General features: G+C 39.5%; 1 protein-coding gene across 1 annotated transcript; it reads right to left on the bottom strand.

The window, feature by feature from the left end:
• Nucleotides 1-5,420: 5,420 nt before the first annotated feature.
• LOC119135809 lies at nucleotides 5,421-10,636 on the bottom strand. Its single transcript, XM_037273744.1, has 8 exons — nucleotides 10,484-10,636; nucleotides 10,340-10,408; nucleotides 10,168-10,269; nucleotides 9,327-9,386; nucleotides 6,387-6,554; nucleotides 6,202-6,270; nucleotides 5,692-5,760; nucleotides 5,421-5,615 (listed from the first exon to the last, which is right to left on the bottom strand). The coding sequence occupies exons 1-8, from the start codon at nucleotides 10,571-10,573 to the stop codon at nucleotides 5,511-5,513; spliced, it is 732 nt and encodes a 243-aa protein (XP_037129639.1). The 5' UTR covers nucleotides 10,574-10,636; the 3' UTR covers nucleotides 5,421-5,510.
• Nucleotides 10,637-13,161: the final 2,525 nt, after the last annotated feature.

The raw sequence follows: 13,161 nt of genomic DNA, 5'->3' as shown, positions 1-13,161 counted from the left end.
TCCACACAGGATGTGACATGTAGGTATTTTATGACCTGAGCTGAATCATGCACACCTTAAAAACATTATGGGCTGGGCATATATTTCCTCACAGTGGTACTTTCAGAGCCATGGGCACAAGTATTATATTGGGCTCCAAATCCAGCTGGTGTGGACAAATCCACAAGTTTTCTTTTTCCCCCTCTTGACTCTTTGGCAATCCCACTCCTTTCATTCAATTTTATATGTGCCGAGTAGCCGTGTTACTACCGGTTTCCAGGGAGAAATAATCGAAAACAGGTCTTATTAAAGTATATTAAGAACAGTTGAAGAGGATATATTATGCTCACTAAGGGCCAGGAAAGGATGTATTTGCACCAGGGCTCACACTTGTGGCTTCTTGGAGTGGGCATTGCACACAGGTTCTCGAGGGGTTGTTTACTTGAGCCAAGTGTTGCATTGTGGGTAAGCAGATTTTAGTGGGTATGAGTACAGCAGGGGGTAAAACGGGGGTCTCATTGTTCTGGAATGTTTTGCCGAGTCAGAGTCACATTATGCAGAGCAATGAATCAGAAACATTTTCATTCATTTGGAGGGTCTGAAAAGGAAATATCCATTCATATGTTCAAAAATACAAGAAGTATCTGCAGAACCATACCTCAAGTGGGTATAACTAGCGCTAGGAGCCAGGGGATTGTTCCTAAATTGCTGAGATTGAATCTTTGGTTTTACAGCAAAGTAATCATCCTCAGCACAGCAGATTTTATTGGTCAGTATGTGGGTTGTACAAGTGTGTGTAATCAACTCAGCAGTCGAGAAGGTCTTGACCTCATGTTAGTGGCATTGATTGTGTCTCTACGTAGGAGTGCATGGAGGCGGATGGCTTACAGCTTTTACTGCTGAGTGTGACCTGCGGTAGAGTTTCTGGTTCACACTAAGCTCTTGCCTGGTGCTGGTTTAAATGATTAACTGTACATGAATGATGACTCATTTGTCGGTTAAGAGTCTGAAACAACTGTTGTCAAAGGGAACACTAACTTAAATCAATTCCTAAAGTCTATTTCAGGATGTCCGCTATCCAGTCATTATTGGTTTTCTGAAGAAATACTGTCAGCAGTTTAACATGCTAACAATTCAGTTACTGAAGTTTGCATAACTTTGATCAACATAACATTTGGGGTTTTATAACTTAAGTTTCTAAGGTAAAACGTTGTAAAAGGTGAAGAATGAGACATAAGACATGGTGCATGAGCTGCATTCAGAGCATCAAAGGATAACTTTTGTGTCTTGTATTATTTCAATGTTTACTTGTGGCACTTTCGTTACACAAGATGAGAGCCTCATGAATGGATGTTGAGATGAGAAAAAATAAATGAAAGAAAACTATATAACACAGAGTGCATGGAAGTAGAATCTCAAAGATTCTGCATTGTCTCAATATTTTGTTGAGTATCGCCACATACAATGATTAATTTTAAATTTAGGTGGCAGGAATTTAAAATAAATTAAATGCACGAGGCCATTCTGTAACGTCAATTAAATTTTCGTTACACCATTCACTGTATTCACACTCGGAGAGTAACCAGCCCCATTATGTAGTCAAATATAATACTAAAAATATAAAACAATAAGAATAGTGCATATTGAACACAGTATCTATTGCAGTCAAAATAGCATCTCAAATGTGGAAATAATCTCAGAAAATGAATGTGATTCAATTCATATGATTAGCAAGCACTCTTCAGATAAATTAAGTTCACGCCACTCCATTAATAATTTATAAGTAAGAATTCATAATTAATTTGATTGTTTGTATATCTAGTAACATGGGTTATCATATAATGGAAATGGCTAAAAGATCTCAGTCACCTCTGAGTGCCACAGAAGTTCATTGGATTCAAAGAGCCACTGTTCTTTGGGTCAGGCCGCAGTTGTAAATAAGAACTTGTTCTTAATTGTTTGCCTGGTTAAATAAAGGTTAAAAAAAAATTAAAAAAGCAACAGTTTTTCCTCATTTTGGGGGGGGCTTTTTTTTTTAATATCCATGGAATAATCTGTATTCTGTTTTCAGATTTTTGCCCCCCTGTCATTAAAATAAATACAGAAAAAAAATATACCAAAAAACCCTTGTTTAAAAAAAAAAAAAGATTTCTAACTACAGAAAAAAACTATTCAAATAAACAGGAAAAAAAAAGGCCACCGAGAAATTACTCAGAAAAACAGCAGATTTTTTTCCAAGTGAATGCAATATTTATCTGGAAAATGCTGCATGATTATCACGAAAATGTACTTCTTTTTTTGAAACACTAGATTCTCGATTTATGGAACAAGTTTACTGGCGGTAACAATGAACAGGCCTCTAATTGCTGCCTGGCTGCGTTCTGTTTTGTGTGCGCCCATGTGGTTATGAGTCAGTGTGTGTATGTGTGTGCGCATGAATGTGAGTGTGTGTGTGTTAAGAAGCTGAATAAAACCCTCTACATTTACTATCACCTTGTGTGGTTTGGCAGAAATTTTGTTCTTATGGGGGCGGAAATCGGGCATCCGTCTGGGCGCGAGTCATTGCTGGCACGTTACACAGCCCCCCGCAAGGAAACATGGGTGTAGTATTAGCGAGTCTGTTAGGGTCAACTCGAGCAGTCTGTGTGTATGGACACTGTACAAAAGTGTGTGTGTTTATGCATACATGGACTTTTGTGACTGTGAGGGTGAATTAAATTGCAATTACACAGTCTTAAATAGCAACCACAGAGTTGCCATTGTTCAGCTTGACACTTGTTGACCTCTCTGTATAACGCTTCCCCATTCTTAACTCCATCAGTCCATCTGTGTTTCTATGTTCCCGAACCAATTCTGCTTCAAATTAACACCAGACCACTTATTTGACCTTTGTGGTCTTTATAATTGTTGCGAACAATCCAGTCATACTGAAAGTAGCACAAAAGAACTCCTACCATAGTGGTTAAATGTCATGTGTCACAGTGCTCTATTGGATAAGTAGAAGAGCTAGCAAGCAAATTTGTCTTCCACGTTTAAGTTTTATTTCTTCAAGGATCTTTACACTGCTGGCAGCCAATGTTACACCACTGTGTGTGCGTGCGTGAGTGAGTGAGTGAGTGAGTGAGTGAGTGAGTGAGTGAGTGAGTGAGTGAGTGAGTGAGTGAGTGAGTCTGCGCGTGTGTGTGAGCCTGCGCATGTGTGTGAGCCTGCGCATGTGTGTGAGCCTGCGCATGTGTGTGAGCCTGCGCATGTGTGTGTGTGTGTGTGTGCGCGTGTGCGCGTGTGTGCGTGTGTGTGTGTGTGTGTGTGTGCGTGTGTGTGTGTGTGTGTGTGTGTGAGCCTGCGCATGTGTGTGCACGTGTGTGTGTGTTGCAGAAAGATTGAATGGGAATGATTTTTTTACGTATCTCAGACTGGCTGACCCAGGAAGTGAAAGAAAGAAAGAAAGAAAGAAAGAAAGAAAGAAAGAAAGAAAGAAAGAAAGAAAGAAAGAAAGAAAGAAAGAAAGAAAGAATTTATAATAGAAGGGAGGGAAAGGGTCACTTTCGAAAATCGGTTATGCCACATTTCCTTAAAGGTTGTTGGATAATGTCATTGGGTCAAGGACAGATAAAAAAAGGTGCTTCATTTTGAATATAAAAGAGGATAGTATTTTTTCAAATAATTTTCACCCACAATCCCTAACTGACATCCACACGCAATGGCGGGTATTGCTGATGATACAGGTGTAAGCCTTACGAGCGAAATATTTATTTAACAATAAAATAAAATAAAAAAATCACATATTCTATCAATCTTAAGACATATTTACTCATTATTGTTTTTGTGAAGAATCCTCTGAACATGTTTTTATTTCGGAATCGCCCATTCTCTGACAAACTGATGTTTATAACGTAATTTCTGTATGGATGGAACCACAACGAACGTTTGAACATATTGTTTAATTTAATGAACTATCCTCTTATGAACAAAAGCTCAGTTTTATATTATTAACATTAGCATATTGTTGGCTAAATGGTACATATTGTGCACTAATTGAAAGTCACTCAAAAGCATTGTTGAAAATGAAGTCTAACAATATGTATATTAGAAATATCAGGCAAACCATGAATGCCAAAGGCATTAAATCCTTGGATCTATTTTCTATTTGTTAGGTGTTTATAAAGATTATTTTTGCTACTGATTGTACGTCACTAGCGCTCCGCTTTCTAAATAATTAATAATGAAAACACCTGTCCAGCTTTCTTTCACTTTCTGTTCTTTTTCTGTCATTCAAATTTTTATCATGTTGTAACACATGTATCATTTTGTGTTTACAATTGTTTTTTCTCTGTAAGGAAAGTAATGTTAGTCAGAATTATTGAGACAAACATTCAAATGCCATGTACACCAATGTCTACTCTGAAGTCAAGGGTCAAATGAATTTTACATAACCTGAGAGTTTCCATACAACTTGCGCAAGAACTGAAAAACCAGCAAAGGAGAGACAAGGTAATAGTCCAGCAGTCACACTAACATCTACGGACAATTCGGAGTGGTCAATCAGCCTACCATGCATGTTTTTGAAATGTGGGAGGAAACCGCAATACTGGAGAAAACCCAGTGAGAACTGGGTTAACAAAAAAAAAAAAAAGTGTTATCTGTATAGCCAGTTCCCAGAGCAGAAGTGCAATTTAACAGTTTCAGAACATGTACAAAACTTTCAGATAAAGTTATACCCAAACTAACATGTAATGTAAATATGGACATAGCAGTGCCATGAACGTTTCAAAGGATTATGTGGATTAAGTCTGAAGTCCTGATTTATCCTGTCATATTTGTTTTGGCTTGTGTTTCCATGGTGTGTTTCATTTCTATCAATACTCGCCCCAAACAAGTCAAGGGTGAGCACACAGCCATCAACCAGTCTTACCCGGTCTTGGTCACTGATCCCATCTGTCCTTGTTTGCACTTCAATTTATGTGTCTGTCCTCTCTTTCCTACCTCATTCTGGGTCTCTACCAACTTTATTTTTAACAAATGACCACATGTATGACAGGCTAATTGCTACTAAAGCCACCGTATGAAATATTTCCCGTGATTATCCAGTAATTTGGCCTTTCAGAAACAACATCCAGTCCCGCCAGTAGCCTCATGTTTTGATTATCTCCTCCAAACCCTGTATGATATTGTTTCTCTGTACAAATAGTGGCCACGTGTTAAGGTTGTGTTTGTGACCTCGTCCATTTTACATGAGGTGTAACACTAGGGAGAAATATGGACAAACACAAGGAACTTCAGCAACACTTGCAATACAAAAAAAAACCCATCCATTTGTAATTAGACCAATGAATATTTTATTTTGTATAGTAAGACCTAAAGCAGGGCTATTATAGCACACTGGGCATTGTGAGAGCTTCTTTTGTGCACTAATCATTTGAAAAAAACTACTGTCAGTCAGATTTGATTTTATGTATGACAATGTATTTCAGAAATGTTAATATCAGTGTAGTGAAGGATGCACACAGGTTGATGACAGAAGATTTCAGGAATCACCAGTCACAGCAGAGACCACACCATGTAGGTTCTTTACCACAGCAGCCACAGCACCAGCGGCAATCTCTCGCATTGCGGACAGGTCTGGCACCATAATCCATCTGTGTGCAAAACAACTAAAATGAGCATGGTGGTTCAATATCACTCATTTCATCTTTCACCTGTATGTTGACCTACCTTTGGTTCATCTGATTGCATCTCAAATTTTTCCAAAACTTCATCTCTCGCTCTTACCAAATCCTCTTCCTGTTTGTAAAATGCAGATTTGTTAAAAATGATCATTAAAACGGCTAACTGAAATGATTAATTCTTTTTTGAGCTTGCATGTTTGTAAATGTGAAGTAAGCAGCACATTTTAATGTTTCAAAATGTTCACTGGCTCAGTTCTCTGGAGTTGGTCTTGTGTAGTGCATGCAACGAATATTGGCATCTATATTTAGTGTTTCCTAATCATTTGGCAGGCTTGCTCTGTTTTTACAATGGACTTTGCATTTCCACCTCACTGCTGTTTGGAACAAACCATTTTTACCCCTTTTATGCACAACCTAAGCATACCACCTGTTGTGTAGAATATGAGATGATACACCCACAACCCCCTGTGCTATCATTCTATAAAAATGTTTCATTTTTTGCACTGTTTTGAATTATCACACATTCTGCATGCTGATTCAAAATACTGCATTATACCTTCCATTGGTCCGCGTGGATCTCGGCAGCTGCTTCAGCTCTTGCGTTCATCAAATGCTGGTTGGGATCCTGTGATTTGAATTTACAATGTGAAAGGATGACTTGGAAAAAGAGTTGCATCTAACAAAGAAAGAAGAATAACAAAGAAAGAAGAAAAAAGAAATGTATTTATTTGATATTCTTACCCCATTATTAGTAGAGAAGGTACAACCCTCCTGAGTAAAAAGGAAAGCAAGCATGATGATCACACTGAAGACCTTCATTTTTGTCCTTAGATGTGGAGTTTGTTGTTTGTGTTCAGTCTCTTCAGTCTGTGGAGTTACTCTTGTCAAAAGTACCAAAGACTGCTTTATTTATACTTACCAATGTCACTTTTTCATCACCGCTGGTAATATTTATCAATGGAGTGGACTTTGTGACTGGAACAAGAGAGGGAATTTTTCAGGTTGCTGTGTTGCACAAATGTCAATCCAGTTTTAACTGCTTACCCAATTGGCTAGGTCCCATGAGTGTCATGTGATCAAAAAGTGCTGCATATGTGTTGCACTTTAACATCATGCTATATTACATTAAGGTGGCATGGTGGACCAGCGCTTAGCATATCAACCTCAAAGCGCTTATGTTGGGTCTTAGATTCTCGGCTCCAGGTCTCCTGTCTGGCATTTGTATGTTGGCAATCCACTCACTTGTTAGATTTTGTCCAGGTAGTCTCATTTCTGCCCCCCCCCCCCCCCCACCCCCCACTCACCCAAAATGCCTATTGGGTTTGGCTATGTCAGTTGTCCAAGGATGTGAATAATTGTTTGTCTATATGTGCATTGCAGTTCCTGGAGCCTACGCACTCAGCATGTGCCTGAGTGCTTGGCTGCGTCAGATGGGGTGGTTTTTTATGGTCTCTGGCAGTTCCTCTGTATTGGGGTTTCAGTAGCACCTTGGCTTTAGTGCCCTGGGGCTTTGCCTAGCTTGGAGGCAGAACGGGCTGAGCTCCTTTCTGCATTGGCAGAAAGGTTGACTGTCTGATCTGATGCCAAAACATCAGCAACCACTGTGACCCAATTTTTAGTACTCGTGTCGTCAGGACCAGAATCCTTGCTTCATAAGCGTCTGGTGCAACACCTGCTCTATGGATGGATGTGAGGTCACTTGGGTTCGAGGGTGAAAGGGGATGGGTTAGGGTTATGTAAACCAAATAGGTCTGAAGCTCACTTCAACTAGCTTAAGTTTATTTTTATTTTTTTTGCTAATGGAGGCAATTTGTGTCCAGTGCCTCTCTTTGGAATGACCTAGCACAAAATATTTGACTGTCCATTTTTAAAACTTGTCTAACAACACATATTTTATTCTCTTGCTTTTGACTCAGAATGGCTCATGGCATGTATTTACGGCATTGTTTTAGTGTTTTCTTTTTTTATTTACTGTCTTTATGTTATTGATTTATTGCTTCAACTGTCATTCTCATATGTCTGATTTTTAATTCATGTGCATTGTGCAGCAGTTGGTATGTAGTCATGAATGTTTTTAAAGTGATTTATGAATACAGTTGAAATGGACATCTTGTTCCAGTCAATTAACATTATAAAATGTTATTGAGCTGACAGATGTCTGTTCTTCCAGCCACATCTGAGATTTTCCTAATGAGATGTTCAAGAAATGAATGTATGTTATTAGTGCGTTAGATTATCCACTCAAACAACACATTAACTGTTTAAATTGGCTTTTATTGAGGGAAGACACATTTCTGAAGTTTTTTTTTTTCCTAAGGCTCACATCGCTGAGCATATCAGCATGCACATCTCCACCAAATGCAGGTAGTTTTTTATTGATGTAACAATGCAGATGATTCCTAGAATCTCCATTCGCAGCAGAGGCCACAGAAATTCATACGACCACAGCAATTACAGCAAAAGCGGCAAGGTCCACTGTGGCGTTTCTGCCTGTTGCTGTCTGGCACCTGTTTGAACAACACAAATCTTAAGAACTGTTTTTGATTTAAAAAGTATCGATGAATTGAAAGCTCATACCTTCCATTGGTCTGTTAGTATGTCAGCAGCAGTTCCTGAGCTTGCATCCACTGTATGCTGGTCAGGATCCTATGAATTATATTTCCAGGATGAAACAATGTCAGATTAAAAAAAGAAATGTATAGCCTGTATATGATATGGTTACCCCATTATCAGTAGAGATGGTGCAACCCTCCTGAATCAGAAGGAAAGCAAGCATGATGATCACTGCAACAGACAAACTGAAGTTCTTCATCGTCTCAAGAGTATGTGGTGTTTGTCGATTGTGTTCAGTTTCTTTGACTTTGTTGAGATAATCCTGTCAAAAATAGCAAGAACCGCGTATATATAGTTTTCAACCAAGGACACTCTTTCATCATGTCTGACAGAATTCACCTGCTTCCTGAATGGACGATGCCTCCCTCGTCAACTGGTGATTGGAACAAGAGAGGGGATTTTTCAGGTTTCTCTGCTGACTATGGCACAAATGTGAATCCAGTATTAACTGCCTCTCGACTGGCTAGCTCCCATGAGTGCAATAGTCAAAACATTTTGTATTTTATGTTTTGTCATAATATATACATTACCAGAAGGGTGGTATGGTGGGCCAGCACTTAGCACATCAATCTCACAGTTCCTACATAGGCTGGGCCTCTGATTCAGGACTCCAGCCCTCCTGTCTGACGTTTTCTATGTTCTCTTCACGCTTGGTGGACTTTCTCCAGCTACTCTAGATTCTGAGTGTATCAAAAAAAAAAAAAAAAAAATGGCCATTATTTTTAAAAGATATGAATAACAGTGTGACTGTTTGTTTCTCTATATGTCGCTTATGTTGGGTCTTAGATTCTGGGCTCCAGGTCTCCTGTCTAGCATTTGTATGTTGGCAATCCACTCACTTGTTAGATTTTGTCCAGGTAGTCTCATTTCTGCCACCCCGCTCACCCAAAATGCCTATTGGGTTTGGGTATGTCAGTTGTCCAAGAATGTGAATAATTGTTTGTGTATATGTGCATTGCAGTTCCTGGAGCCTACGCACTCAGCAAGTGCCTGAGTGCTTGGCTGCGTCAGATTAGGTGTTTTTTTATGGTCTCTGGCAGTTGCTCTGTATTGGGGTTTCAGTAGCACCTTGGCTTTAGGGCCCTGGGGCTTTGCCTCGCTTGGAGGCAGAACGGGCTGAGCTCCTTTCTGCATTGGCAGAAAAGTTGATCTGATGCCAAAACATCAGCAACCACTGTGACCCAATGGATGGATGTGAGGTCATTTGGGTTCGAGGGTGAAACGGGATGGGTTAGGGTTATGTAAACCAAATAGGTCTGAAGCTCACTTCAACTAGCTTAAGTTTATTTTTATTTTTTTTGTCTGTGCTAATGGAGGCAATTTGTGTCCAGTGCCTCTCTTTGGAATGACCTAGCACAAAATATTTGACTGTCCATTTTTAAAACTTGTCTAACAACACATATTTTATTCTCTTGCTTTTGACTCAGAATAGCTCATGGCATGTATTTACGGCATTGTTTTAGTGTTTTCTTTTTTTATTTACTGTCTTTATATTATTGATTTATTGCTTCAACTGTCATTCTCATATGTCTGATTTTTAATTCATGTGCAGCAGTTGGTATGTAGTCATGAATGTTTTTAAAGTGATTTATGAATACAGTTGAAATGGACATCTTGTTCCAGTCAATTAACATTATAAAATGTTATTGAGCTGACAGATGTCTGTTCTTCCAGCCACATCTGAGATTTTCCTAATGAGATGTTCAAGAAATGAATGTATGTTATTAGTGCGTTAGATTATCCACTCAAACAACACATTAACTGTTTAAATTGGCTTTTATTGAGAGAAGACCCATTTCTGAAGGTTTTTTTTTTCCTAAGGCTCACATCGCTGAGCATATCAGCATGCACATCTCCACCAAATGCAGGTAGTTTTTGATTGCTGTAACAATGCAGATGATTCCTAGAATCTCCATTCGCAGCAGAGGCCACAGAAATTCATACGACGACAGCAATTACAGCAAAAGCGGCAAGGTCCACTGTGGCGTTTCTGCCTGTTGCTGTCTGGCACCTGTTTGAACAACACAAATCTTAAGAACTGTTTTTGATTTAAAAAGTATCGATGAATTGAAAGCTCATACCTTCCATTGGTCTGCCAGTATCTCAGCAGCAGTTCCTGCACTTGCGTCCACTGTATGCTGGTCAGGATCCTATGAATTATATTTCCAGGATGAAACAATGTCAGATTAAAAAAGAAATGTATAGCCTGTATATGATATGGTTACCCCATTATCAGTAGAGATGGTGCAACCCTCCTGAATCAGAAGGAAAGCAAGCATGATGATCACTGCAACAGACAAACTGAAGGTCTTCATCGTCTCGAGAGTATGTGGTGTTTGTCGATTGTGTTCAGTTTCTTTGACTTTGTTGAGATAATCCTGTCAAAAATAGCAAGAACCGCGTATATATAGTTTTCAACCAAGGACACTCTTTCATCATGTCTGACAGAATTTACCTGCTTCCTGAATGGACTATGCCTCCCTCGTCAACTGGTGATTGGAACAAGAGAGGGGATTTTTCAGGTTTCTCTGCTGACTATGGCACAAATGTGAATCCAGTATTAACTGCCTCTCGACTGGCTAGCTCCCATGAGTGCAATAGTCAAAACATTTTGTATTTTATGTTTTGTCATAATATATACATTACCAAAAGGGTGGTATGGTGGGCCAGCACTGAGCACATCAATCTCACAGTTCCTACATAGGCTGGGCCTTTGATTCAGGACTCCAGCCCTCCTGTCTGACGTTTTCTATGTTCTCTTCACGCTTGGTGGACTTTCTCCAGCTACTCTAGATTCTGACTGTATCAAAAAAAAAAAAATGCCCTTTATTTTTAAAAGATATGAATAACAGTGTGACTATTTGTTTCTCTATATGTGACCTGCACTTTGGCTGTCAACCAGTTCAGGGTGTAGCCTGCCTCTCGCCTCTTAGTCAGTTGGGATAGGCTTTTTGTACACCTGCAACCCTTGTGAGGATATGAGTGATAGAAGCCGGATGGATAGACATTACAATTGAGGCGCATTTCCCTTCATAAATGCATGACCGATAATCTATGGTTATTGGACCAATAATAGACTGGATAACTTATGCGGACTCACTGATGAAAATTGATGAATTTATAACGATTGTTATGACACTGTTTTTAAAGATTTTTTGATGGTGTATTATTCAAATTAATCCAAGACGGGGATGTATGTATGTGTTTTTTATTGAAATTCAACAATCAAATCCCCCTTTCGTGTCACAAAAGGGACGGAATCGCCACATGAGAACTTTGTTTGTCTCACCAATTCATGCACACATGTTTAGGCGGGCACACATAAACACTTGTTTCTGCAGTACGTTACTGGTGATGGTGTTTGTTCAGGAGACTCTGCCATCCAGTAATCTGCTATGGCCCCCCTATGAGAGATATCTACACTCTCAGACTTAATGCATGCAATGTTGATTGTGTGGTGGTAGGGGTTCCTGGCATTTCTTGAGGCGTGACCCCCTAGAGCCCTTGCAGGTGTGCCTTTGCAGGTTTCTTAGTCATTGGCAGTTCCTAGGGTCTCCGTTGCACCTTGGCTTCTGTCTCCTGGTGCTTTGCCTAGCTTGGAGGCAGAATGGGCTGAGCACCCTTGTGCATTGGCAAAAGGTTAACTGTGTGAGCTAAGCCAAACACATCAGCAACTGCTTCGACCCAATTTCCAATGTTGTTTGTGTCCAGAATCCTTGCTGCATAAATATCTGGGGCCAAAACTCTCTGAATGAGTTTAGGGTACTTGTCTTGTTTTGCCTCACATACTAAGTATTGTGCCATTTCTGGATGACATTGGTTTTAGTTTAAATTAATGAAAAATAAAAGTGTTATATATTGTATAATAATAATAATAAAAATAATAATAATCATCAATTAACTACTTACCTAGAATCATCTGTCTATGTGTATATTGGTTACACATATACTGCTGTGGTGCCCATACCACAGGTATAATGTAATATTATTTAATCCAATTTTTTTGGAAACTAAATTGAAGCTGAGCTTTGGTAGACTGAACTTCCCAATGCCCACTCTTTATTCCAGACTGGTGGTTAGAGTGATGCACACAAGATCACTGTTGATCTCGCCAGGCAGTTTTACACCCAGTTTTTTTACCATGAACAAGCATTTACACGATGGGGGGACAAATTATATATTTTGTCAAATGGAATTTGGGAATTGCCCTGCCGACTCAAAAGAGTGTGGAGTCAGAGTAAATTAGTGTTTGCTGCTAAGCGAAAACTGTACATTTTGCCAGAACTCTGCTGGCTTGGGACCAATAGGGAACCCGCTATACCGCACAGTGGAAGAGAGAGAGCCACATGAGATACAGAACCAGTGGCGAAAGGAAGCCTACTGTCAGCGAGAGTCTGCAAAACCCAGACTTCACCCTCTGACAACTTGGAAATATCCATTTTAATAAGGTGGAAAAGTGGATTTGGCCAGACATCCTCATTCCTCCCATGGAAACTCATCTGTCCTGGTGTGAGGCGACACCCTCAGTGACTTTTAACTAAAGGGTTGAGTGTAGACTGCGGCGGATCAGTACGTCCCACAAAATGAATCTGCAATTTGGTCTTCTGGTTTCTTTGAAAATGACTTAACTTGAAGTGCACTTGAGAGCTTCTTTGAAAACTACAGGTTGTTTGCGAGTGCTGTAAATCAGCTGTTTATTCCCTCATGTTTGTTTGAATTTTGCATGACAGATCATTTCATGTTAAATGTCATGTTTCTTCCCTTGGGACTAGCTGTTAAGAGTTAATCTGGTAACCACATTTGGAAGAGAAGAACTGTGGGAAAATACTTCACAACACATCCAGCCAATATGCTCATTTACTGAGCCCAGAGCTTATCTACAAGGCCACTGAACTATTGGCTT

This window comes from Syngnathus acus, chromosome 16 (genome assembly GCF_901709675.1).
Source record: "Syngnathus acus chromosome 16, fSynAcu1.2, whole genome shotgun sequence".
In the NCBI taxonomy this organism is placed as follows: domain Eukaryota; kingdom Metazoa; phylum Chordata; class Actinopteri; order Syngnathiformes; family Syngnathidae; genus Syngnathus; species Syngnathus acus.
The sequence above is the reverse complement of the archived record's forward strand: the minus strand, read 5'-3'. Positions and strand labels throughout refer to the sequence as shown.

Coding starts and splice junctions, on each gene's coding strand:
- LOC119135809 (XM_037273744.1), bottom strand. CDS start 10,573: ATGAAGACCTTCAGTTTGTCTGTTGCAGTGATCATCATGCTTGCTTTC. Junction 10,409..10,483: donor CCATCTCTACTGATAATGGG/GTAACCATATCA, acceptor TATAATTCATAG/GATCCTGACCAGCATACAGT. Junction 9,387..10,167: donor GCCTCTGCTGCGAATGGAGA/TTCTAGGAATCA, acceptor CTGCCAATGCAG/AAAGGAGCTCAGCCCGTTCT.